Raw genomic sequence first — 27,871 nt, 5'->3', positions numbered from 1 at the left:
AGAGGTCAGTGTTAACAATGTCATTTCTGCAGCATTGGTATATCAATGCAAAAGAAGTGTTACAAAAACAAACAGAGCCAAAATAACATCTGAAACATTTTATTAAAAGCATGAGGGGACATATTCATGTCCCCAAATGGAACATAAATACAAAATATATATATATGTACAAATTATGGCAGTGACAAATAGAAGTGTACCGGGTACTTTCTAAATATGTTAATTCACAAAAAAAAACTGAGAAAGAAAATATTAACTGTAGCTCCCAATGTGTTCTTTATCAAAGAGAGATGAATCAAACATAACCACAATGAACTTGGTATATGATCCATCTGGGTTCAGAACTCAGTATCTCTAAGGTTCACAACCTTTGAGATACAAAAATGAGGTATGCTCTACTGTTAAAGAAAAAGCAAGCCCATAGGTAAGGTCAAATATTTTTTGTACCATTATACAGATGCTCTGTACAGCTAAATCTTTCACTTAGCCAATCAAAATTTCTGCAGTTTGCACTGCTGTTGCTGATTTTTTTCTGTACATCGGGGAGCTTTTATGGCAGCAAATGGATAGAAATGTACACCTGGCCCTCCCCGATTTTGACGATAGACTCTTACTTTTATGAAATGATTTACAAAACTCTCCACATTTATGGTACAAGTTGCTGAAAGCACAATATCATTATTACAACTGTGTCCTACAAATAGTCAAGGAAAGGGAATACCTTTTATCCCCAAAGACTGCACTTGTATTTCACAGAGGTAATACAAGGTTTTGACCACATGGGGGCAGAATACCAGCAGCACAGCCTAGAATTAGCACTTCATTATCGTTCATGGTTTTAGATTCCTCAAAATATGACACATTCATCTCATCCATCTGTTTCTATTCCTATGTTAAGTAATAAAAATGGCAGTAAGCAGTAGTCTGTTATTAGATGTTCAGAACACTATGGGCAGCAGATATTGCAGCATTGTAGTCACTTTAAAAGCTAAGCAGAAACATTTATTGGAGCTTGAATTATCACACAACTCTAATATTGACTCTATAAAATAAGCAGCTATTTCATATTCTTTGCTCAGTAACCTCAGTTACTGCTTACTCTGTGAGGAGATTGAGGCTGATTTCTATATTATTTATTTGGAAAATAATATTTCAGTCAGTCTTTCAATTGAAATGAATCATACTTTGTCTGAGCAAAAGTGAAGCGTGATTATAAATCAGTGGTTTCAAGTTTGAACTGACCAAAGCAGTTAGTTTAACACTGGATAGCCATCCCTAATACTGTTATTGAACAAATAACACCAGCCCTCGATGAGCAGTGGGAACCACAAAAATTGAATGTAGCAATGATCAAAAAATAATTGAATTGATACATTTTGTCTAAAATTCAACTTGTTTGATAAAGACATTTGGCATGTACATTATAGTATGTACTTGTTTTAAGAAAAAAAGAAAATACATAAATATTTGAAGAAAACAGGCATAATTTATGTCAAATCTAGCTGTTTTAATCATTCATGTCTTTATAAAACCGGTTTAGATTTCAGTGCAAATCCATCATTTCTTGGATGTTTTCAACAACAGTTTCTAGGATTAAATCTTTGTGATTTCCTCAACTCATAGGTCTCCACGTTAATTGTCCATATTACACTGTGTGCCCATCATGTGCTTCTAAAAACACATCTGACACCAGGAAATACAATCTTGAGTCCGAAAAAAATGCTGATTAAGGCATTAGATTGAGTACATATTTCACGTTTGTTGTTATCATGAGAGCATTTTAAATTTGTAAAATCCCAACTTGTATCTTCTTCTTCTTCCTCACGCAGCCGCGCTTAAATTCTGCTTGTTTTCCTGTTATATTTACACACATGTAGGACTTAATACGAGGAGCAACATTTGACGGGACACCACCTTTTGCACATGGAATCTGTCTTGTTTTTAGAAATCTTGTTAGTTCACCGCTCAGTGCTCTCTTCAAATGTTGGCTCATCCTTCTTTCATTTTCTTCTATTTTTTTTTCTTTTTCTTTGACATGTAAGTGTGCTGCATTTTTCACCAAGTCCTAGCTGGAGAAACCACCAGGTGGCTCTGGATCAGGGGACGGAGGGCTGTCCTGGTCATCTGTGGGCAGCTGGACACGCTGCTCATCCATACGCTTGGCCTGCACCCTCTGGATTAGACTGAAGAAATCTTCATCAGGCACTGTTGGGGCGTGGGGGCCTGCTTCTGGTGGGGAGCACCGCTGATCATCAATCCTGGAGGACTACAGTCAGAAAGATTGATACATTTAGAGAATGGAGGCAGCTTCCTCTATTACCTACAAAGTCCATCTCCAAAAGGACTAATGATTAAGAATCTAAACACATTATTAAACCCTTAAGCTCTTGTTATATATGAATTATGGTCTTACCTGGCATTTGATAAGCATGTTGAAGAAGTCATCGCTGGGTTCTTGATGATCTCCTTCACCCACCAGATGACCCAGGTTGTTATGGGTAATCCTCAGACCCGGAAGGTTTCCAACATTGACGCGTTGGTCATCAAGACGGCGACTCTGAGAGCTAGCAATCAAATCAAACAGCTCCTCGGTCTGGGGGGAAGTGGTAATTGCAGGATCTAGGGGAGGAGAATATAAATAAAATGTAATGTATTTAATGCTCTCAAGTGTTACAGGGATTCATTTTTCGCAGACACAGAAAAATAAAAAAATGCTTACATGATTCCATTGAACTTCAAACATCTCAAATCTCACTGTTATTAAAAAGGAGTCTAGGTATTCCTTTAAAAACAAGCCTATACAGGACTGAACAATGTGAACATGTGAATACTCTCAACCGACCTATCATCTCATTCAGGGACGGCATGGAGTTAGCAGCACCTTCTCCGTTGTCACCGTTCTGTGGCTCATCAAGATGGCAGCGCTGGTCATCCATGCGGCTGCTCTGGAACTTACTGAGGAGGTCGAAGAAGCAGTCTTCATCGGAGGGGTCACGGCCCAACTTCTGAAACGAAAAATGACAAATTGGGAAAACATTAATTCTTGTTCGGTATAAACACACAAAGACTAAACCCTTTTATCTCTAGAAATCGTGTCATTTTATTTACTGCTTTTACTGGAATACAGATTTCCTTAACAGTACATCACAAACCCTCAAGACATCTGTAGGTGATCAAATGGTCTTTACTAATAATAATAATACAAATTCTGCCCCGTTTCCAAAGTAGTCTCTGTTCCACTTTACTCCATTCCTCAATGCATTTTCTCATGGGGGCCTTTATTTCACTTCTTTTGTTGCACTTCCGCATCGTCAAGTGAACTGAAAGAGAATTTGGTTCACTTTGTTTTCACTGGACTACCTGTTTATGTTGAACTGTTCCTCAAAGTGCAGATAAAATAATTAAAAGCGATGCCAGTATGAGTTACGTAATGAGGATTTTCAAGATGAAAGGCATGTGGACCAGAAAATATTCTGATAATAGTCACAAGGGATGGTCTTCCTAGAGAGACTACCTTGACCTAGATACTGGAGGTGGTACAATACTGTATCATGAAATGTAAAAATAAATAACCCATTTTCATTTAAGTAAAATGGCCCACATATCACAAACCTGTAAAATCTGATTAAAATATAGACAGGTACAGCTGTGGAAGCCATACACTGCCAAGTAACAAGTTATTTTCAATTTACCAGCAGTCCTTTGTTTCAGATTCAGTTGGCAGTGCTGGAAATGAGCATATAGCTCCGATCAATGATCACCCGATCAATGATTCGACTGAATGTAAAACTGACTGGCCAAATGCATTTTATGTGCACTGTACATCCCCAATGCTAGTCTGTAGTTCTTCCATTGTTTGTTTTGAGATAACACTTAGAAAGATCCTGAAAGATGCTCCTTCACCCAGTGTCACGCTGTGAATTATCCACTTCAGTTGTAAAACTGAAGTGGATAATGTATGCGTGAAATATATTCTAGCTACAAATGCACTGAGCTCGCAAAGCAAATGTGGAATTTATTATGTTTGAGCAATGCTACTGAAATATTCAGGCAATCAGGCTGTGATGTCATGATACTGAATGAGAGCTGATCAAATGGACAACAGCAATAAAACGATTCTACACAACACTGAGCCAAAATAAAAGTAAAGCTGCTGGCTCACTGAGAAATTATCTAAGAACATCTAAAACTGCCAATAACCTAATTTAACTGTCAGATGAAAGCAAAAACATCATCATAAAACAAGCTTTCAACTATGACTTCAAACACAATGATAAAGTACTAAAATAGACAAATTGTACTTTCTCGATCTTATCCAACAAACTTCAAGGTGTCTACTTAGAAATTGGTATGATCTAAGAATCAGGTTTACTATGTTGCCTGAATAACTTTGCAGGGAAAACCTGGACACTTCTGAAATCTGGAGCATAAACATTTGCAAAGCGACCTTTTACTCAGTGAACTTAACCAAATAAATAATTAAAAACAGCCTCTTCGACCAAAGCCTCGGTCACTCTTTGCCTTTAACCTGCAGGACTGGGAAAACAGTATTTCATCTTCGAATACTATGCTTCTAAGCATATGAAGATAAAATCTCCATAATATAGGTTGTAGCCAAGACTATCATCTTGAAAGTAATTTCTAAAAGTAGTAGCTAATATTGAGCGATCTCGCTGATACATAATTGATAGTTTGGGCAATAATATCAACTAATCAGCTGAACAGCCATTGTATATATACGCTCCTCCCCTGCCGTGACAAACTACCCCACTAGTTTTTAACAAAAAGTCAGTATTCACTATAAAAACTATTCTGATTTAAAACCAAAACAGGACAAGATATAATACCTTTAACAACAACTAGTGGTTAAAGTAAATATCCCTACGCCTTACAGCAAGATGTGAAGTAGGTCAGCAGACACCTGATTTCACTCTGAAGAGTGTTTTCTATTACAACTTTTATAATAGAAAATCAAACTATGCTTCAAACACAACAAATGTTTTACTGTTTTCCATAAAAAGTTTTTCACTGACACTGCATCTACTCCCTGAAAGACAGTAAGTAAGTAAAACATCTGCACATACAGTGCAAACAGACAAACTACAAGTACTTAAAAAAAATCAGCAGGATGAGATAGATAATAACCTCTGGTATCCTTTGCACCATGTTGTTATTCAAGCTGTAAAACATAAATGAAACATCTTACCAGCTGTACTTCTTCCTTGTCCTCTATCTACCCTACTCTCTCTCTCTCATTTCTCTCTGAGCTCTCTTTCCCCTCTTGCTCTGTCCACACTCCTGGCTCACACCTCCTTCTCCCCTACTTTCACCCACCACTTTACATCACTCTCTCTCTCTCCCTCTCCCTCTCTCTCTTTGCTCCCCTGCTGTACATGACTCCCTCCCTCTAATTTCCTCTCCTCTTGTATCCCTCTATTCCAGCCTTCTTTTAATCTCTACCACACACTCCCTCCTCCTCTCTGTCTCACACTCTCTCTCTCTCTGTGGCTCTCCTGCAGGCCATTTTTGTCCCGTTCGCCCACTGTGGGAAAACAACTCATTATGGGAGGCAGGGGGGTTGACCCTGTGGGGAGGGCAGTTCTCTGATCAAGGTCACATTATCAGCAGAGAGGGAGAGCTGGGGGGACAAAGGGGGGGAGGGGAGAAAGGGAGTGGAAAGATGGGTGCAAGGGCATAGTCATGAGTAAATTGCATGCCAGCACTGGAAACCAGCAGAGATCAACTACCCTCGACTGAGAAGAACCACTAATGTCAACACTCAATTCAGACAAAGCTGTTTATAATATTTTTTTTTCCTTACATGGACATTAAAAAGTCTTCCATGTGATAAGCATTTACTTGCTCATTGCATGCTAGTCAGCTATGACTTCTAGCAATTTATCTCCTCTGTCCTTGGCCCCTTGGTCTCTGTGTGGATCTCCTCACTTCCCTCTCTGTATTGTCCAATTAATAAAGTAGGCCACAGGGACAAAACAAGAGAGAGGGGGACACGTGATGATGATGAGACTGAAAGAAATGCGAGCAAAAGAGAGTGAGAGGAGTAGGGAAATTAAGTGATGTGAGTGTGTGAATGGAATGGAGGAAAATAAAAGACATTGTCTTCCTGGATTATATCACCAAAGTGCTTTCTAACTAAAAAAGACATACAACCTTAAACTAAAATTAAATTAAAAATTAAAATGCCCACTCGATCCAAATATAGCTTTTTGCTTATCATCATACTTATAATACTAGGCCTAACTAGCTTTACTCTGCAATACAAGAACAATGCTGTTTCTTTTCTCATGAGTTTTGCTTGACATATGCATCTTTAGCCTCAGTCTTTTCGCATTATAGTACGTATGTAGCCACGGAGTGCATATTTAAGACCACTTTAAGAGTGCTTTTAAAACAAATCAGCTGGAAAATGTTAAATGTCAGCCGGAGGTGCCATTTTCGTCCAACTCGCGTAGCTAACATTAGCTTGTTCAGCTAGCTAGCTACAAATGATAAAATTCGCTTGTGAAATTTGTCATTTCAGCCGACAAAATCAACTATCACTGGCAAAAAATGAGAAGCCTGCTTTTGTCTAACTTTGTCAGAAAGCACAAGAACCCTTTGTTTCAAAAGTCACTAATATCAAACGGTAAATCTTCGGCTGCATATGTCATGCGAGAACAGAAAGCTTGATAGGCGTAGCAAAAATGACTGAGGGGGAACAGGGCTTAGAGGACGGTCAATTGTCAAAGGAATATCTCTCATCTGGCCATGGTATATTGTGATTATATCACAGCTAGGGGCATTGTTCGGCCCAACGCGCAGGCGAGGTTACCAAACGGTTACCAAATATTACAATATAGAATTTATAGACCGAATCCAATAAAAACTGTTAAATAACAATTGAATATCAATTACATTACAAGAGTCATTTACAAAAAAGTAGGTCCTGGCTGCCTGCAGTTCCTATGCAACGTTAGTAAACTGCTAAACTAATGTTCAAGCCAGCAATCTAACCAGAGTTTATTTATTCACATTAATTTGAACGTTCCCCATTAATTGTACCCCCATGGAAAACTGTCTAATGTTACCGGGGTCACATTGCAAAGTGTTTGCAATCGTGTTGGGTCCACTCATTTTGTTAGAAGATGCATTGCTTAGTGTGGCGAGGATGCTGCTCCACTTTCTCCAGACACCGAGCTTCAGTCGCCAATAGTTCTGGAGAGAGTTCCCACATTTGTGCTTACGAACATTACCTCTCTTGCTTCAAGGCCCGCATCCTAAAGCTTTTGCACCATGGTGCTGCAGAGAAAGTGGTTGGTGTAGCGTCGTCTGCGTCGTCCCTGCTTGCTTACAGATTGAGGGCAACATTTTAACGGTAGCCACGGAATGATAATTAAAAACAGAACTGTAAAACAACATTAAACGTCATAGCTGTTGTATACACTCATTAAACCACACTTATCAAGCAATCAGACTGCAAGACTATCCGTTTTATAATGAAATATTCATTAATGTGTCAGATAACAGCACAAATGTTAAAATGTTTGTACTGTATAGTTGTGATTTGGTCAATAGTTATGGAACAAACATAAGTGTATGGAAGTTCAACTGAGATTGTTTTGTTAACTGCTGTTTCCAAGGTCAAGAGTGAATTGTCGAGCTCAAAGTCAATGTGTGAGAAACAAGAGTCCAACTAAAATGGTAAAATATCTACAGTTCCACAACAAGAGTGTAAACTCTCTCTGCTGATGAGGACTGTGGTATTGTCAAAAAGATATGGAACAAGCAAATGGGTATTGATGTTGTTGTTGACCAATAAAATGATCTTAATTTGATACATCCTAATGACATCACAAGGTCAAAAGGTTTAACTTGTGTAGCTTTAAGAAAAAAGTGGCCCAAATTCACAGATGAGCAACTGACTTTACAAGATCAGACGACATGAAAAGGGTATGCTTCAATGTCAGGATTTCCAACATTTAGTTCCAAATGCTATTTCTAGTCCCTTGTAATGAACTATCATCATGCAACCCAATAATTTTCACTCCTTTCCAAGATGTCAGCTTGCTGATTACAACAATTAGCACTGTCACAGGGATGGAGTATGAATAGCGGCAGTGGGGACACAAAATTTTAGGGATACAACAGCTGTGAAACGACATATTCATTAAGAATCTAGTTCACAGGAAATTGAGAACTGTTGGCATTTAATGAGAAGACACTTTACACTGTAGGTGACTGAGGTTATACAATATGATTACATTTTATCGTATAATCTCATGGGAAATTAAAGGAAGTGTTCCCAATTGAATCTCTCTAATTTCTCTAATTTTCTCTTTAAAGTAGAAGCCCTGAAGACGTGTTGGACGGGATGAACAGACAGGAATGGAAAAAGTAGTTGAGTGAATTCAACGGTCAGCGTTTTAGATCCCCTTGATGCTTTCTATGACAAAAATTAATCTCATCTTTTCACAGGTGGGATTGGAGGGATTGAATTACAAGGCAGGAATATCTAAGATTCAAAGAGAATGTGAACTAGAGATTGGTTATAATACATTTTGGTGGTTATCTTAATACTTAGAGGCATGAAATTGAATTTGGAGCTTGGACAATTATAAATTACACAGACCTTTTTTCTGTTTAAAATATTAAGAAGAAAATAATTATATTTTAAATCTTAATCGTTGGATTCTTGGGGGGTTTTTTTCTTTCTAAAACTAAGTCTGGTATGAGTCCGTTATGAGTCAGTTATGAGTACAGTAATATATAATTTAGGAGAGTACAAACCTTACAATTTATACTGAGTTTCAGTTATTATACAATATTAATTCCAAATTTTTAAATCATATGGTTAAAAATACATCAATATTCAAGACTTGGGGGGACTGAAATGTTAAAAAATTACACGACTAAAGCCAAAGATAGATTTTTACCAAGATATGAAATGGTTAGCTAGGTTATTCTTTGTCAAACCTTTAAAAAGGAATAGTTCAGCATTTTTAAGCAATATGCTTATTCGCTTTCTTGCCTAGAGTTAGATGAGAAGATTGATACTGCTCACATGTGTGGGCAGTATACATGAAGCTACAGCCAGGAGCTGGTTAATTAGCTTAGCATAAAGACTAGAAACGGGGGGGAAACTGCTAGCCTGGCTTTGTCTGGATTTAAGCTTATACCTGACACCACGTAAGGAACACAATTGGATATTAGGTCAGCATTATAAGTTAATACGACAGTAAAGCTATAAATACTCACTGGCACTGGAGGCGGAACTTGCACTGTGATGTCATCAGTGTCTACAGGGGAATCCAACCACGGCCTTTCATCTGATGACTGACTGTCAGGATAGCCTTTCCTTTTACCTGGCTGTGACAGCTGACTCTTCGATCTCCTGGGTATACTTTCCAAGTCTTGGTTCTCACCGTTCTGCAGTTAAAGGAGATATTGTTGGAGAGGGACTTGTTATTGTTTGGGGAGAGGTGTGTGGATCCCCTTCGCATGCACATTTTCCTTTAGAGTGTCATACTGTAATATGAGAAATCACCTTATCTGAAGAGTACTTCCACAGTTCTACACTGTCCATGCTGTTTCTCTTGGTGAATTTGGGTCTTGCTCCTATAGAAAAAAAAACAGATATAAACCTTACATTACATAACATTAAAACTTTAGTATCATGAGCCACAAGGCATTCCTTGTTTGCCTTTTTTCTATAGCAGCCTTTCATATCAGAATAGGTCCCATGATGTTCCGTGTGGATGTGAGGTTTAGGCAGACAACCAGGAAAACAATCTGAACTAGAAGAGTGCACTCAGTAGAGAGCAAATCTCCATTGTGTGTTTGGGGGCATGTATAGTCTCAGTTTTCTTTAAGATGCATTGAATAGTGTGATGGTATTGTAACTGATTGTCCTCTTAGGTTCACCTAACTGCATAAACTTAATAAGGTAAGAATAAACAGGACGATAAGTTCAAACTTCTCAATTTAAACCCTGATATTTATTTAAAACACTTTGTTCTAACACACCACACAAAGTAAAACCCCTCCCTACCTCCCTCTCCCCTCCCAAACAAAGAAGAGTCGAATCTCACTCAGTTGTCCTTCCCAGCTTCCTTACAGTCAAGATGGCAGCGAAGGTAACAAAAGCAGGGATTTATTCATCTTATATCATGCTTAACTGTAGTGGATAATAACATATCGGGTATGGAATTAATCCGCAGATGCTAAGGTCCAAGATGTCAGTCTTTGAGCCACGACAAAAGCCAAAATGTGGCCTGCAACAGACTTGTTTTTAGCCTAGGCAATTACCGAAAATGCCTTTTGCTGTGGCTGTTGATCACTTGCAGCCCCTACCGGCTGGTTAAGAGAAGTGAAAAGTCAGCAGTCAATGCTGATATAAAACGCATTATAAAATCGTTTTTTCAACAATTGTGAATCACTGCAACCATGAGAGGTCCTTGAGCATACAGTCATAAATATGCACAAAAAATATTAGGCTGATAGGTCCAGTATTATGCGAGATTAGATTAGATTACTCGGACAGACACATGGACACGACCAAACACACGATCTCCTCCAGGTTTACGCCTGTCGGAGATAATAAGAGTCTGTTTGCCAGCTCTGCACCAGAGAGGGAAATGTAGGACATGGGTGTGAGTTTCTGCCCACAGGAGGGTTCATGAAAGCAAACAGCACACAAAAGCCAGGCTGATTGCACAGATAAAATTGTGCAGTTTCTCCACACTGCCTTATAGGAGATTCAAATCCTCCCAGTTATGTGGGTTGGCAAATCATTTGAGGGGAATCTATCATAATAATCAACTTTGTTATTTGAGGTTAATGTTTAAAACATACTGTGTGTTAGCAAGAGATCCTCTTTCTGAGGCAGGGGGTAAAACAAGAATCTTCATTCTAACTCAAAAATATACACACCTCTTGCTTTTCTCATATTTAGCCTCAGTTCAGACATAACACAGACACTCGCTTGTTATGTCTGTCTGAACTTTAGTTAGTTTTACATTTAAATGGCCACCTTGTGTACACATACAGTATTCCAGTTAGCTTGCTCAAGCCCACAAATGTTATTTTTGTCAAACATGAAAGTTAAAAGAGCAGCACCTATTTGAAAGAACTTTATGAAAATAGATTTTAAAGTCTATAGTTTTAAGGTGGCCGATAAATGGCTATTTACTAAACCCTTCGGTGAAGTTTCTACATGATTTAAGCAATTTTCTAGAACTCAATAGTCATCATTTTTGTTCCCATGTCTAGGAGAAAGGGAGGGCAAGTAAAGTTCAAAGACAGCTTCCCTAAACCACAGTTTGCATAGTGCAAACAGACAGGTCCCTGTTTTCTATACGCATTCAAACACATAAATAAACGCCCACACACAGAGTTGGGCTTTTTCATTTGCCACACCCTTTTCCTTGTCAGGATTAAGGGAACTGAGTAACATGCTTACATGACATTTAAGAAATCAAGTTACATAAGTGCATGTTAATACACTGGTGGAGAAGACGCCAGTGACCTCAAGTGAACTGAAGTCTTCAGTTCAGCAAGTCAGCTGTTTCATCCACAGGGAGAAAGGGCACCGCATGATTCTTTTCTTTGTTTGTTTCCATTTGTACCATTCAACGCAGAGGATATGACAAACATACAGGAGGGTCTTTTAAATCAGACTCTCCACTTTGTGAAATCCAGTCTTTGTTACATCCCTCAGAGTTCCATGAAATTACTGTATAACACCTTTCCGTACTCTTATTTCCTGCCCTTTAATTTACCAGTCTAAGGACCATACAAGTTCATGGTCTAGGAGGTAGAAAGAATGTTTTGGTGTCACCTTGCATCTCAAACTCTGAACTGGAGGGTGAAAGGTCGCTCTCGTTGACCCCCAGCGCCTCCATCAGCTGTTCCACATTCATTCTGGCTGTCAGTTCTCCATTTCTGTCTCCAATCTGAGGACAAAACAACAAACAGAACCGGACGATGAAGTTAGGTCGAATGCAAGACACCTAAACTTCACCAAAGGTGCATTTTTCTTTTTCTTTTTTTGTAACAATGTCTCACTTCTTTAGAGATGTCCAGATGCTTTCGTGCATAATGGAGAGCTTGTTTGTGATTCCCTAAAGACACATATGCATTTCCCAGACTCCAGCAGGCACGGCCCTCTCCAACCCTATTGAGATATTAACACACACACAAATGTAAAAAAAACTTCCTGTGTTCATCACACGTTTGTGTGAATGCATTAGAAGGTGCTCACTCTACCTATCAGTAAGCTCCTGGGCGATGTACAGGTGTTTCAGGTGGTAGTCTATGGCCCTCTCATACTGCTGCAAAAGGGTGTAGGTGTTTCCAAGGCTGTAACAGGCCTGAGCCTCCATCACCTGGTCCCTCAGCTGCCTGGACAGTTGCAAGGTTTTCCTACAGAATGAGAAACAGAGGGCTTTATGAGGTGAGTAAAGGAAAAAAAAGATGTCGAATGCAACAAAGGAAGAAGGTAAGAGGAGAGTGTGTTGACAGATGCATAGGAGCGGTTGGGATGACACACAAACCTGAGAAGACAACTAGTGTGAAAAAATAAACATTGATTTTTTAAAAATTGATTTTAGGAGTCCTTATGTCATGCATTAGACTCATTTTTCATTTGTACTTCAGTTGCATTTCCTCTTTGGTTGAAAATGTTTCACTTCACCTTCTGTCCACTAGATGTCAGACTGCCCTCTTCTCTCACCTGTAATACTCAGTGGCTGTGTTGAACTGGCCCAGGAATATCAAGGCATTGCCTAGATTACTGTAGGCTCGCCGTTCTGCTGCTTTGTCCCCAAATTCTTTGGCAATGGATAGCCGCTGTGAATGACAGAACAGCAAGGTCAAGTCAACCCCTGTAGAATCCGCAAAACACTTTTAAGTTCAACCAATGGCACAAAAGTGAAATTCTTATGGTCATTTTACTTTACTTGGCCCTATTTTTTTTGGCTCAATGTACAAGCACAGGCAGCTGCACAAGTTCAAGTTACAAGCTCTGTTAGGCACATGATGTCATGACCAGGGGGTGCTGCTGCAGCAGTGGTGCATCAAATCGGCTCATCTGATTCCCTTTAAAAGCAGCATGTTCTCCTCCACAGCACACCAATAGATTTGTAATGGGGGAGAAAGGAGAGACTAGCTCCCAAGAGGAAAACAAGTGGTTTACAATGAAAAGTAACAGGGAACATGAGCAGACGGAGCCTGAAGCCGTACTTGCCAGTGATCCACCAAGAAACCAATTTACTACATTTTTTTTTTCCAGGAGAGGCCATCAATCTCTGAACACTGTGTTGGTGCAGCGTGAGATGTATCATGACCCACTGAAAAACTCACCAAGGTGAAAATTATTTGCAAAAAAGCTGGTAAGGCTAGCATGACTTGCAATCTCACATTATCATTCAACGAGCAAAGAACACACATTTTGATCAAACACTCTTTACCCTCTTCCTGTCCTTGTACTCACTGCCAACCTTGCTGTATTTCTTTTATTAAATAAGAGGTGTTCAATAAATGACAATACTTAATACTTTTTGAAGGAGAGGTCCATCCTACCTCCTCTCTGAAACCTGCTGTGCATTGGTAAGTCTTGCTATTTTGCATATAAAATTTTAGGGAAAACAAGGTAAGATGTATTCCCCAAAAGAAGCAAACACATAAACTGTACTTTGCTTCCTCACTGAAGTGAAATCTGACTGCACCTATAAGCTAAAAGCTCAAGTCATGATAACATATGTGATCACAACGCAACACTAAATCAAATTTTGTGGAAACCACTTGTTTGCTTATGGTTTGCAAATGACAGAAGCACAACCAAAAGGCTGAACTGGATGATGATGAAGCCCAGATTCGTCATGTGGTACTGTGGCTTCAAAGAGGACACTCAAAGATCCCTGACCACACAGCATGTGCACAAGCCACCAAAACACCCCCAAACCACATTTTAATGTGTATGGCAATGGTTTGTACAAGGCAAACCAAACATACATAAAACATGATCATGTGTAGTAGTATCATAGTATTTGTGAGACCGGATATAAATAAGGGGAGATTGAACAATTGTATTCATTTTTATTCATTTTTTGTGCCCCTTTATTTGTAATTCCTCCCCCATCAAGTGCATTCCCTGCACATGCTAATGCTGACAACATCATGGTGAGCCACAAAGTTACTGAATAGCTGGAAGGTGAATGACCTTGTGTCACAAGCAAAATTAGGCTGCTACAGTACACTGCTGCCGTAAGGTCACTGTTCTGTTCTGGCACAACGACAAGGCTGATAACTCATATCTGCACTGTAAGTATGAATATGGTTCTAGATTTCTCACCTGACGGTGGAACTTGATTGCTTCAACAAAGTTTCCAAGAAGATAGTGAGTGTTACCCAGGTTCCCATAGGCTCTCCCCTGAGCGGCTCGGTCACCAAGTTCTTTGACCAAACACAAGTTCATCCTACAGAGGGAAGTGCAAAGTCAACTAGTATGTATATGATATTAAAGCAGACTGTCAGTATATATGTTAATAATTGAACACTTTTACTTGTCCTTCAGTAATCCATTTGACCTAACTGCAAGGAGCAGGTAAGTTATTATAAATTCTCACAGCATACCAGTTGTAAAATATGACAGTGGCAGCATGTTGTGAGGTTGCTTTTACCATCAGGGACTGAGAGAGATTGTGAGATTAAAGACAACTATGAATAGTGGCAAAGTCAGGTAAATGTTTAATGATTCTGCATATCAGGGTGCAAGATCTTAGCCAAGGGCAGTTAGTATTGATACAGCCAAATTCAGTCTGGACTGTTTTTTAATAGGGATTGTGAAAGAGTGGTGCTACCAAAACCAAGACTGATACATCAGTGAAAATATGTGTAAAGACTTTAGGTTTGCTTTTTTGCAGATGCTTTCCAAATACGTTGTTTAAACCTAAGCAAATTTGTGGGTAAATATAAGATTAAAAAAAACAAAACAGATGTGCCATGTAGGCACAGATGTATTCAATAGAGATATAGGTGTAACAACTGCCAGAGGTGAGTTGGGAAATAGGGATCAAAGCAGCAATACATGCCGATGTAATTTTGGAAAACCAAATACTCTGAAATGTATCAATACTGTGGAGTTTTCTGTGTAGATCAGTGATAAACTCAATTGTCACTGTCTTTATGATTTTTTGGTGTTGTATACGATCAGTACATTGTCAACAATACATACTCGTAAAAGCCAGTAGCCCTTTGCAGTGTGTCTCTGACATCAGGAGGCAGGTCCCCTGGATCCTGGGTGCAGCCCCATAACTGCTGTTTGCCCTTTGCATGAAACACGTTCCCTATGTTATACAGTGCTCTGGCCTCTCCAACCTGCAGCCAGACAATAAGGGACACAGAATAGAAAGGTTAAAAAAATGTCAAAAAGGATGAAGAAAGATCTGCAGATATCAAGTGTTAAAAAAAAAATTCCAAATAAACATACAGGCATGTATTGTAGCTTTTTGAAGACTAAACTTACCTTGTCGCCCTGCTCTTGAGAAATATCCAGATGTCTTTGGCAGCAGACCACAGCCTCATCAAAGCGGCCCAACACTTTTAATGTATTTCCAAGGTTGCCACTGGCTTTTCCTTCTCCAATTCTGTCTCCTATTGTTCTGAAGGTGCAAAGAAACACATTTTTTGATATTCAGTGGTAGAAGAAAAGACTAGGCTATAGATTTTCTACTTTCTACGTTACTTTTAATTTATTCAAAAAAAGCCATCAAAAGTACTGTAACATGATTTAATTGAGAGATATACTACATTTTAATTGCATGGTTACTTCCTGGGACCAGCTCCCAGTGGCCCTGGTGAGACTGTAATGTAACAAGGTAAATCTCCCCAGGGTCTTTAATCACTTCCCTGCTGAAATACCAGCTGCACTCACTGCGGGGGACCGGATTACTCATACAAGCTGAATATCCAGCTGGTAGCTGTCAGCTGTTACTATATGGAAGTCCCTTCACTTTTTCTTGGAATGCTCGTTGTTTTAGTGTCAACATATTAAAATCTGGTTAAGTAAATAAAATCTGTTGTAACCTGAATCATCTTCTTCTCACACTCTCTGTACACCAAATGAATCATTAGAACATTATTCCAAGATACCGGTGAACAGCTCAGCACTGAGCAGAGCTCTTTCTGCATAAATCTGCATCACTGTAGTAATGTGAATACTTATAACCAATAAACCACCAGTTCAGAGGTGGGATAATAGCTGCCTTCACAAATTATTAAACCATAATCAGCACACAAATAAGAGCATTCCTTATTTTCACATCTTCATTTGCTACAGATGTATCACACATGCATATTTAATACAGTGAATCATTTATAAACTTGATTATTCATTGGACTCTTCACAGTTTATAATAATTGAATTTGCCTATGTATAAGTTGATATTAATATGATATTGTACTCTATTTTAGTACCTGTTAAGTGCTTTAAGCCAATAAAGCCAACAAGCAACAAAAAAATGTGTTTAGTGTCCCTTTTCTCCGAGGCTGGAGAATGTGATTTATCAGAAATACAACTGGATACTCTCGATGGTGTACAGTTGAGCAAATTTCACACTACTTAATATCTGACTGAATGAATATACCCCTCTCAAATTCAAATGAACACAGTGGTAAGTAAACTGAGTGAGTATATCCAGTATAGGAGTATAGGGCTGCCGATTTTTTTCTCGATGGATCAAATAAAAATAGCGAAAAAATGGCAGTCACAATTTCTCACAACCCACATTGATGAACCCAATTTGCTTGTTTTGTCTGACTAATGGTTCAAAATTTTTAGATATTCAATTTACTATCATATATGGAAAACAACAAATTGTCTCATTTGAGAGGCTGGAACCAAAGAATGTTTGGTATTTTGCTCAAAAAATAACTGAAATGATTAATCGATTATGAATAGTTGCCAACAAATTTTCTTTTGATCAACTAATCGATTAAACAACTTAATCATTGCATCTCCAATCCAGTACCTATTTTCTCAAACCTTTGTACAGCTCAAAACAAGTAGAGGCAATTTGGGAGCAACTTCTACTATACAGTGTAGAGTACAGCAGTCATTAAAGGATAAAATGCTCACCTGGCCAAGGTAAGGTCATGTTTGTGGTATTCCAGGGCTTTGCCGTACTCCTTCAGGTAGAAGTAGGCGTTGCCCAGCTGGCTGTAGATGGCACTGAGTGTCTTCAGGTCTTCTGTGCCCACCTGCACAGCTGCCTCAAAAAACGCTGTTCCACCTTTAAAGTCCCCGGCCTTGCACAGCCGCTCTCCCTCCAAGGCCAACTCCAAGCAAGACGCCTCCATCCTGAATGGTGCACGCACACAGTCACATACACACACAGGAAAAGAGAGAAAACCCATATAAACATACTGTACGTGCACAGATAAAACAATGTACAGTGAGATGGACAGTGGTAGTGCAACATCCTCTCACAGTGAGGAACAAATTGGCAGTATCACCATGACAACAAGTTCTATAGCCACATCTGTGGATTGTTGCCTTAGCAACTGAGTCTAAGGCTCTGAGATGAGCACCTTGAAAAGGTGTTGCACTTTTCACTCATTACTGCTCATATGAGTCAGTCTTTTAAGAGTTTGATTTATAAAGACAAACAGTTGTCTTGTATTGATAGTTGATTATATTAAGCTGATTAATCTGTTTGTCTTTCCACAGTGTACACAATTATTGTATAGTCATGCTTTCTGTGAAGAAATATTTGAGTAATTCATTAACTGATATTGTTTAAAGTCCATGTTGTGAACATAAACAAGCAGTTCAGTAATGTTCAGTCAGTCCTGTGACAACCATTTGATCCAAGTGTATCTCTGCTGCCGTACAGTACTGTACGTTGCTAAGCTGAAATATAATAGACCCACACATTCCAGATATAACTATCAAAAGCTAAGTGAAAGGGAGTCTTCCAACCACCTCCTCAATGCTTTGTTTACCATGGCAACTGCTGGATCAATGACGCTGACTTGGGGAATGTAAAACAGATGTTAACTTTATGTCTATTGACAAGTCCCTTATTGTTAAGAGGACAATGAGATTCAGGTACTTGATTGAACATATTTTAATAATTTGAAAAGTAAGCATTTTACAACTGCAAGATGTAAGATTGATGTATGTATCAAGCCAAAACTGTGTTTGGTTATGAGAAATGTGTGTCAGAGTGTACTATTAACCATAGGATCCTTAAAAATGAGTTTGCACATGCTGAAGACATTCATAATAAGCACAACAAGGCCTCATCAGTCATCACTGAGTTGTAACCAGTAGTATACACCCCAGATTCATTGTATAATCCAGGATAAACTAAAGACTGACCAAATTTGGTTGAAGCTCTAAATTCCAGATAAGGTACTAGAATGTAGAGCTAAGCAAGGATTATCCTTGAATCTAATCTGTTTTACAAATGGAACCATTCAAAAGTATAGCAAAGAGATGTGCACCATATGTAGTTTCACCTGCTGGTTTAGCAGAAAACTCAAGGGACTGGCAATTTGTTCCACTGGTGCATTCAAGAGACATTTCACTCATTTGCAGACCTCCTCTGTCATCAAGTCTATCACTCAATTTATACTGAGCAGGTTTCCATCTTTTTTGTTCTTATTGTTTCTTTCTTTCTTTTAATCTGCCTCACCAGGAGCAATTCACCATAATACATGATTATGTTAGGGACACAGGCATCAATTATGCACAAATCACTGCTTTGGTTCCTTGTAAGGTACAAGCACATTTTACTATTTCACTTGGTACAAGCTCTTTTGGATTATAAGTGTAAGGTGTAAATTGAAATGCAAATGTACCTCTGTAAACCTGTGCCAACAGGTTTTATTGCAACTGGTAACTAACAGTAATTTACATTACCAACGTGATCACATCCAGGCAGGGCTTTAGGCACATTATTAGCATGTCTTCTATCAAAAATTTCTCAATGTTTGCTTGCCAGGCAACAAAATTAACACAGAACTGGTCCTTTTTGGTGTTCTAGCGGTACCTGTGTTTTTGCCTGCTTCGTGTTTTGTCCACATACACCTGTAGCTCCAAGCGTAAAGGCCTTAGCATAGCTTGAGGTCGAGGTCCACGATGAACCAGTCTACACATAGCTCTCTCTGCCCCAGTCAGAGGGCAATGATCAGATGCCATGAGGGCAAGCTTTACAAGACTACCTATGTCCCGAAAAACAGAGTAATGAGCAACACTTTACAGAGATATTCCAGTTCATTCAAGCAGTGCACTTATCACTGACAATACAATACTGAGTCATATCAGCTGATATAACTAATCGAGATGAAATATCCAGCTACCAGATTCTTTGTTTTTTTCTGTCAAGTCCATATTGTCCATTGGATTACGCCAGTGGAATCCACAATGTCAGCAAAATTGCAGTGAACCTGGACACAATCCAACTGAAAGTTCTATGCGCTGTCCCAGACCAGCCAAGAATCACATCTGCTTTTCAAGTCCTCTCGAGCCTTCCAAAAACTAAATGCTGAACTTCTCTCGTAGCAACGACAGTCAGGAGGGAGTAGTAGAAAATCCCACGAAACAGTGGCTCCAGTTGCAGATGTATTTCTTAGCCAAAACATTTTGATTCAAAAGTCTAACAGAAGGCATGTTTCACTAATCCGACTGAATTTAATCAAGAGGCAGAGAAGCCAGCTGCTGTTATGTCATTCAGACTTTACTATCCCAATTAGGAATGTGTTCCCTTCTCCTTTGATCCTCTTCCACCTATCCTCAGCTTTGACAGCGAGATCCATTGTTCCGCCTAGCAATAACAAGACACGATTTAAAAATCGAGGGAGGGTATAATGTAGGAAACATTGTGGGTGAGAGCAGGGGGACAGTAAGTGACGACAAAGCAAACACAGTACTTTTAAGCTTGACCGATGCCCCAATGAGAAACAGAGAGGAAGGATGAGAGAGGGAGAAAATCGCTAATCCAGTGACCTGCACCTCCTTGGTAGAGACCACACAGCACAGTGAGAGGCCCAGACTAATCCAACTATCTGCTGACACCGGCAGAAACATTATTAGGTCACCAGCCAAGACATGCTGTATAAGACTGTGAATGAAGAGGGGGTAAGGGACTTATAAATGTCAAGACTTTAAATTACTTTCACTGCAAGCAAGCAAACGTATGGATGAGAACTCAAAATTTATGTTCAGGTTATTTGTCTGTTATTCTTGGTTTAATTATTTTTATGATGCATCTTACAAAACACATAATGTAATACATCACATTATGACTTGTTACCAGCCAAATGTTAAATATATTGACTCTCAACTAAATTGTCTTAAAATAATTAACTACTTAAAGCTTTTCATTTTCCCATCGCCACAACTTGGGAATCCCATAATTCCCAAATTGTGTCAAAGACTTTGCATGCAGATTAATTCATTAAGTTGGGCATTTATAGTTGGTTCGATTGCCAACCCGATACAGAAATTATTTATTATAATCAACATTAAATTAAATTATGACTCTCAAACTTCACACAGAGTAATGATTCTTTTATTTCCATTCAGTAATGGTGCATTTCCATGCAATGCTGTACCAAATGAATAAAATTTACTCAAAAAAGTTAAGCATAAGGTCATAGAAGCAATATACTAAACTGACAAGGTTGTACAAACTTGAATTAATAAAAAGTGAACGTGTCTCATAAAAAAATCTGGACAGCTTAGATGTGATTAAAAAAAAACATTTTAACTACAAAAAACTTTGTTAATTCCATAAGATGACTCTAATATGTGTAAATAGCAGGGATAAATGGAGTCGTTTGTCTGTCTTGGGTGAAGAGGAGACCTTCTCTTTCGCTTGTTTCTTGTCATACAATCTCTGTGTCATTTACAGAACGCCAGAACACTCCTTTTGTTGACAGGCAGCACTGCCATCTCCATTATCTCTGTTGCATACAGCACATGCACACAGTGTCTCAATACCAGTTACCCATTTGACCACTCAATCAGATGACCCCTCTCAGTCAGACACTGATGCCTCGGGCCAGGGAGAAACATGTCCTCTTTGATCTGACAAAAAAATCAATTGACCATGGGTGAACTCACCATGGGAGCGTCAACCAGAGGGTCTTTAGTTTTTTTGCTTTTTTTCCCTTGATGCTTATAACTCTCTGGGAGTGGGAGATATGGAAAACAATCATCTATCCCTTCTGAAATCTATGTGACGCAATCAGCTAGAGAGAGCACAAATCACTCTGTTAGTGTTGTGGGAACTACAGACACACTCCCATTCATTCTTCCCAAAGCCTACACACGTCTACAATTTGGATGGACATGAAACTCCCCGGTTTAATCATCAGACCAAAAGATTAACAACTGCATTAGAAAATATCTGGTTCTCTGATAAAAAAAAAAGTCAAGGATACAAGGGAAGAAGTTAACTACGATTCCCAATGTGCATTTGGGAAAAAAAAAAAAAAAACATCCAATCACAGAGCTTAAAATTCTGTCACGTGTGCTGCTAACAATAGGTGGAAGCTAAAGATTTCACTTTTGAGATAGATGAATTTTAAATCTACAGCATAAATCAGTTTACTTGTAATTTCTGGGTCAATTTTGGATGAATTCAGCAGCTATTGAGGTGCATTCAGTTTACAACCCCAACGCCAAAGCTTCTTGAATTCGCTACCACTATGATTCTAATTTTCACTCTTTCATGTTGAGAAATCCTTGCACTGTGGGCTGTCATGAAGGAGAGCAGATGCATCAAAATATGCCCTAATTGGCTCCAATACCAATTCTTAAGGCAAGAATAAATATTGAGCCATCTGAACCTTTAAGTTTTCATTGCCCCTTCCCTCAAAGGGTGACCTGATATTAAATGATTGTTATGTTGTTGGAGCAACATAACTGAGCCCAAAGGTGAAAGTACTCCAAACATATTTTAGGAGGGCTGGCAACTCTGGAAAGTGGACAGAACTGGTTACCACTGTGGATAACAGTCAATGAGGCTCTTGAAAATGCAAGATCATCTCCTTGACATTAAATTAAATGGACTTAAAATAGTAACACCTACTTCTCCAACAGTTGAGGCTTTTGAATATGGGGGTAAACTCTCCAGCTCTGAAATGCTTGAGCAGGAAAAAAGCCCTGAATGGTTGATAATTCCAGCAACTAGATCTGAACAAGTCCCCAAAGGAGGACCCTCAAAGTTGTAAGATTAGCCAAAGCTACTCTTCAGTGCAAACAGGAAAGTGGGGCAGGCATTAATAGCAGTAGCCAGAGGGAAGAAAGGTAAATAGTCTGTGCAGTTACAAACAATCACAGAGGGAATATATTTACATTTGAGCAAGCACATCCATGATGTAGGAGATACTAAAAGCCAGATGTAGTTTACCAATCAGCTGTTAAGACTCACCACTGACCCTTCAGCTTACATCAGCAGTATAGAACTGAGCAGGCTGTGATTCTTTCTGATGCTGCAAAGACAAGGTTTCAGCATGTCGACAGGAAGCAAGAGCTCACATGTGTACAAGAGGCAATGGACATGACTGGCAAGGACTTATATGTGTCTTGTATGGAAGGAGTAAAGGATGGAAGCAGTAGGATAGAAACCTAATATCTATCCAATCAAACATGGATGTTCGGACATCAGCGCAGTGTCTTCACGAGAGCATGATAGTGATGAGGAGCTCAGTTGAAGCGAGTAACTACAGAGGTGTGGTTACAGAGGAGGGGAAGAAGATGAGAAAAAAAGATATGAGTCCAGCTTCAGATGGTGATGGGGCGTCTGTAAACCACCCCTGAATTGTAAAACAGTTTGTGGAAAAAGGGTGTAGCCTAAAGAGCACCTGGTGACATGGTTAAAAGTCTTAAGCTGTGAAGTTGTAAAGTTAGAGGCGAATATGTTAGAATGCATCTTGATCAAAGTCAAAAAAGGAAAAAAAAAAAAAAAGGAGGCTACTGCATGGGAGGTAGTCTGAGAACTGACAAACAGAAAGAGGGGTTAGAATCAAACAGACCAAGAGTGAGAAAAATGCATTTATGAATATGTAAAAGAAAGGCAAAGCAAGGAGACAACAAGACATTAACAAAAAAAGGGATTAGTCTGCATGAGAGGATTTTCACAAAGTGACTTTCATTCTTGCCATCTTTGTGGTCGGTGTAAGAATGGATGTGTGCGGTACAGTCTGCCATTCTCCCCTCTGATTACTGCTCTAATTGGTCTGTTTGGGAGACACTCATCCCATAATAGCCTGCCTGTGGTCTAAGAAAGACAGTCTCCCAGTGCTGTTACCATGGCAGCACGGAGTACATGTAACATATGAGACAGGTTTCAGGGAGTAAGTTAAGAGAGATAAAAGAGAAGTTTGCATGTAAGCTGAACTGTGTCTAAGGTTTGTCATTTCAGTGGAAAACAGCATGATGCGAACAATGAACCTTTGTCAAATCACCAACCACAATGTTTTCACTGTTGATACTTAAATATGTGCAGATCATGTTCCTCCGCAAGAAGATCGGGGTAAGATTAGGGTTACGTTTTGCCATATAAAAGTTCAGTTAAGATGAAGCAACTAAGGGTTCAGTAAGTAACCTTTTCAGAATGACTAGTGAAAGAAACCATCTATGAAAAATATACAATGTCAAATAAAGGTTAGTGTAAAACAAGCTAGCCTCAGTTTAGTCTACATCTCAAGGCTATATAACAACATTCTGTCCATAAATGGTACTGTACTGCACCTTTTTCACATAGTTGTAGAGGACTCTGAAAGACAATAGGACGTAAAATAAGATATTCACTGGAGTGCCACTGATAAATAATTTAAGAAGACCCCTTCTACACAATGCAACTTTTTCAACCTAAAATACTTGGGAATATGCTGCAATATGTACCTGCTAAATGCCGTAAACAACCTCTCCAGATGCGTTTTTTATGAATTTAATGAAAATCTAAGTCAGCATTGGCCATTTGCACTGTGTTGAAAATTTCAGAACTCACAGTTGAAATCCTCAAACATGGTCTAAATATTGGAATGGCACATAATGTCAACATAACTGTAACAGCCTTAACTAACATAACAATTCAAACAATTAGCATTAGTGTCAGCAGTCAAAAATAAATGTTCTTCTGGTCCAGTTTCATTTCACAAACATTCATGTGATCAACTGTGTCTAAAGCATAATATAACCATGACCATAACTGCACAAACTCAAATCGAATTGAGCCTCTGGTTTATGTTTCCAGCTGTACTTGATATGCAGACTTCACCACAACAAATGTACTCTAACTGTGCGTCATTCTGATCCCACACTTTCTCCCTCAAACTGCAATCTTTCCACAGACAGAACATATTCCATTTGGGTTTTTGATTTTTATTATTATGATTATTATGTATTCACTTCATAAAAGTATATATATAGTATGTGTGTATACAAAAACAAAATATCCCAGATTATTGTCATACATAATTAGGGGAAGAGGACAATCAAACGAGATTCCGTTGAAGATCTGATTTAGCATTTATTAAATAGTAAGAAACGCTGAAATACAATAAGATTAGTAACCCTAATCTGAATATTATATACAGAATGAGCAACAAGTGTGAGTAATTGTGATTAAATGTATCTCACTAACAATTAAATCCCATGGTGAAAGTGATATACATCTTTAGGCACTGTTTTTCATTTATTTGAAAATATATTATGAAATATTGCTTATAAAAACAAGCAGCATCTCTCTGTTTTACTTGGAGCTCTTCCTCTGTTCACATATTCCATATTCAGAGATCCACATTACTGTCCCCATGATCCTTGGCCTCGCTAAGAAACTCTGTGCTCAGAGTAGTAATCCAGCCATAATTACAGAGTGCCACGGCTCGTTGTCAGGGCAACCAAAGAGAAACTCTCTAGGAATGTTTTTCCTCTTGCAGTGCATGTCTCTTTCAGTTAGAGCTGGATACTTCTTTCTTCTTTTGTCTGATTCTTTTGTGAAACTGCTTTTTTTTTTTTTTTTTTTTTTTTTAAATCTCCATGATTCTGTTTCTCTTCACTCTAAATCATGTTGTCTGTCACAATATCAATGGCGCAGTAGCATGCAATGCGGTCCAAGAAAAGAGTGAGAGAAAATAATAGGGAGGAATAATATTCCTACTGTAGAGCTTCCAAAATTGACACACTGGAGGTTTGTTGTAGCATTTGGCTTCAAAATGAGTCAATTTAAATTTATATGCGGCTTAAAAATATGTACTGAATAAGAATTACTCATTTATAAGATCCTTGATATGGTCTCTGTTAAGAACATGACATGGATCTCATGACATACCCATGTCCAGTGTCAGGCATGTATCCATTCACAATGAGGTGATATTTAAGGATACTTAAGGGCACCTGCTTTTGATGCCTATGCCTATGTTCTGCAGCCAATTCTGTGTGTGTAATGTAGGTATGGAGATACAGTAAAACTGTTTTACGAGTGAGGACAAATATTATATAAAGAAGCAAGTCTAACTAAGGTTTCAGTGCAGAGATTACCATCTAATTTAACAGAATAGGCCCATGTTGTAATTAAAGTATACACATAAGCTTTGAAAATTGCTTCTAGCCTGACATGGTTTTCATCTTGCAATATCCGATAAATAGAATTAATGACTGGAGCCAAAAGCCTCACAAAACAAAAGCGTGTTATTGTATTGTTAGTTGACAAAGGCACCGTAGATAATATCCTTTTGTTTCTCACATGTGTGTCCTTAGAAGCTACAAACAAAAAAGCACAAGTGCGCACACACACAAATATCCACAACCCGCATTGTAGAAAGGTTATGTATTGACTTTATCTGTTTGCAAAATAGAGGGAAAGCTACCACAGAGGTTAGAGCTGGCCATATGATCATATGCGTGTTTATGTGTGTGTGTGTGTGTGTGTATCTCATGGCCATGACAACCTTGTAGGGCTTATGAATGTCACTTCATAACTCAACAGTTATTAACATTCCCAGCAGCCCGCTCTGTGTAATACCAGGTTTTCAGAAAATATCTCTTGAACCATTCCTTTTGAAAATGTGACCATGTACTTATTAGATACATAATTTCCTGAAGTTTTTTCGAAATCCAGTCAGTGGTCTGTGTGATTTATTCTACCTGACAGATTAACAAAGATAAGAGGCCCCGCTAATCTAATGAGCATTACTGTGATCAGTAATTTTTAAAATGTCAAAACACGAAACAGAGACTCAACCATTTCATTCTCATTCAAGTTTCACCAAAACCTGATCGGTGGTGTCTGAGATATGGCATGACACAGGGTCAAGTAAACAACACATTGAACTCTCCCTTGAGCCAAGTGTCACTGTCAACATACAGTTATAGAGAGAGCTACAATGATTAGTCCATAAATTAGTCAGCCAATTAATGGTGTCAGTCATTTTTCAAGCAAAAATGCCAACAAAAGGTTTGCTTTCAACTTCTCAAAACTGAGTGATTGATGCTTTTCTTCATAATATTTGATAGTAAACTGAATATCTTTGAGTTCTGGACTCTCTGAGCACATAAAAAAAACATTTGAATCAGACAGGATGGGCATTTTCCACCATTTTCAGATAGTTTATCAACAAAACAATTAATAAGTTAATCAAAAAAATAATCAGCAGATTTTTTTTGATAATGGGAATAATTCTAATAGTTGCAGCCCTTGAATAAGTAGGCCAGAATGCTAGTTTCTGTCTGCTTACAATATGTTTTGTCACCTGAAGAAGACTATTAGTAGTTCAAACGTTGTCATGTCCATTAATACAACTCAATACCACAGTGTGAGATATTGCATAACAGACAAACTATTACATTAACATACTGAGTGCTCCATTGAGACCGGTGATACACTATATTTGGTGACCCATCAGATTCTGTGAACTGTAGTGTTGGTTAGGTTTAGGCATGAGGAGTTAGATGGTTATGATAAGAATATCAGGGTCGGTCACATAATCTGATGGGTCACCAAATATGATGTAACACCAGCATTGAAAGACAGTTAAAAGTTGAAACTGAACCTGTTTTTTGACACACAAATAGCACAATAACACAGATATTAGTGGGGGGGGGGGAGGAACATGGTATACAAATCTATCAGACAACAATTTAATGGAGTCAGTCATTTTTCAATCTGTCGTTTGACCCTGCATATATGGTGTGATCCTGCACCTCCATGGCACGTGTGTACTGTCCACCTGGACGCAGACACTCTTTGCTATTTCCCTCCTACGTCCACATCTTATGAGGCTCCTCTCAGTCTGCAGAATCCAGCCACAGCAGCTCAATGACCCGAGCCAGGAATGAGGCTTGGAACCGGGCTTTGGCTGCAACTGTGGCTGGGTCTTGAGCTTTAAATCAGTGAAAGCTGACTGGTTAAGTTCACCCTTGTCTAGCTCCTCCTTTAGTGAGCTGGCAGCCTCTTTTATTCTCCCTCCTTTCTGTCTTTTCAGCCGCTCCCTCCCGTCTCCAATCTTTCTTCTTCAATATGACAAGCTACGAGGCTGAAGACCCCCCTCCTCCCCTGTCTGCCCATGTACCACCTAGGGTCCTTACCTTGAGTGGAGCCGCTTGCTGGCCACATCCTGGTCCACACCGTTAGCAGCCGACTGAGCCATAGAGCCGCTACTAATGTGCCTCCCTCCTCCCGCTATGAGGCCCCTTCACAATTATTCCCCTCTGAAGCAGCAACCCTTTTTCTTCTTTCTCGAGTCGTTCCGCTTCTCTGTCCCCTCCCTCCCTCTTTCTCTTTCGTCCTTTACCACTGTCTCTTTCCCACCCCCGCCCCCAACTCTCTCGTCTTCCCTCATTCACCACAAACAGAGCAGC

The 27,871-nt window shown here is 39.0% G+C and overlaps 1 protein-coding gene across 1 annotated transcript; it reads right to left on the bottom strand.

The window, feature by feature from the left end:
- Nucleotides 1-83: 83 nt before the first annotated feature.
- gpsm1b (G protein signaling modulator 1b) lies at nt 84-27,871 on the bottom strand. Its single transcript, XM_044333747.1, has 14 exons — nt 27,599-27,871; nt 17,135-17,356; nt 15,524-15,659; nt 15,233-15,375; nt 14,351-14,474; nt 12,731-12,846; nt 12,265-12,420; nt 12,064-12,172; nt 11,837-11,951; nt 9,545-9,615; nt 9,256-9,426; nt 2,843-3,005; nt 2,414-2,619; nt 84-2,266 (listed from the first exon to the last, which is right to left on the bottom strand). Exons 1-14 carry the CDS (start codon nt 27,658-27,660, stop codon nt 2,066-2,068), a joined length of 1,995 nt encoding a protein of 664 aa, XP_044189682.1. The 5' UTR covers nt 27,661-27,871; the 3' UTR covers nt 84-2,065.

This window comes from Thunnus albacares, chromosome 18 (assembly GCF_914725855.1).
Source record: "Thunnus albacares chromosome 18, fThuAlb1.1, whole genome shotgun sequence".
In the NCBI taxonomy this organism is placed as follows: Eukaryota; Metazoa; Chordata; class Actinopteri; order Scombriformes; family Scombridae; genus Thunnus; species Thunnus albacares.
Note: the sequence above shows the minus strand (reverse complement) of the source record. Positions and strands in the feature narration are given on the sequence as shown.

Coding starts and splice junctions, on each gene's coding strand:
- gpsm1b (XM_044333747.1), bottom strand. CDS start 27,660: ATGGCTCAGTCGGCTGCTAACGGTGTGGACCAGGATGTGGCCAGCAAG. Junction 12,421..12,730: donor ACAGCCACTGAGTATTACAG/GTGAGAGAAGAG, acceptor CTCATTCTGTAG/GAAAACCTTGCAACTGTCCA. Junction 9,616..11,836: donor TTCAGAGTTTGAGATGCAAG/GTGACACCAAAA, acceptor TTTTTTCTATAG/GAGCAAGACCCAAATTCACC.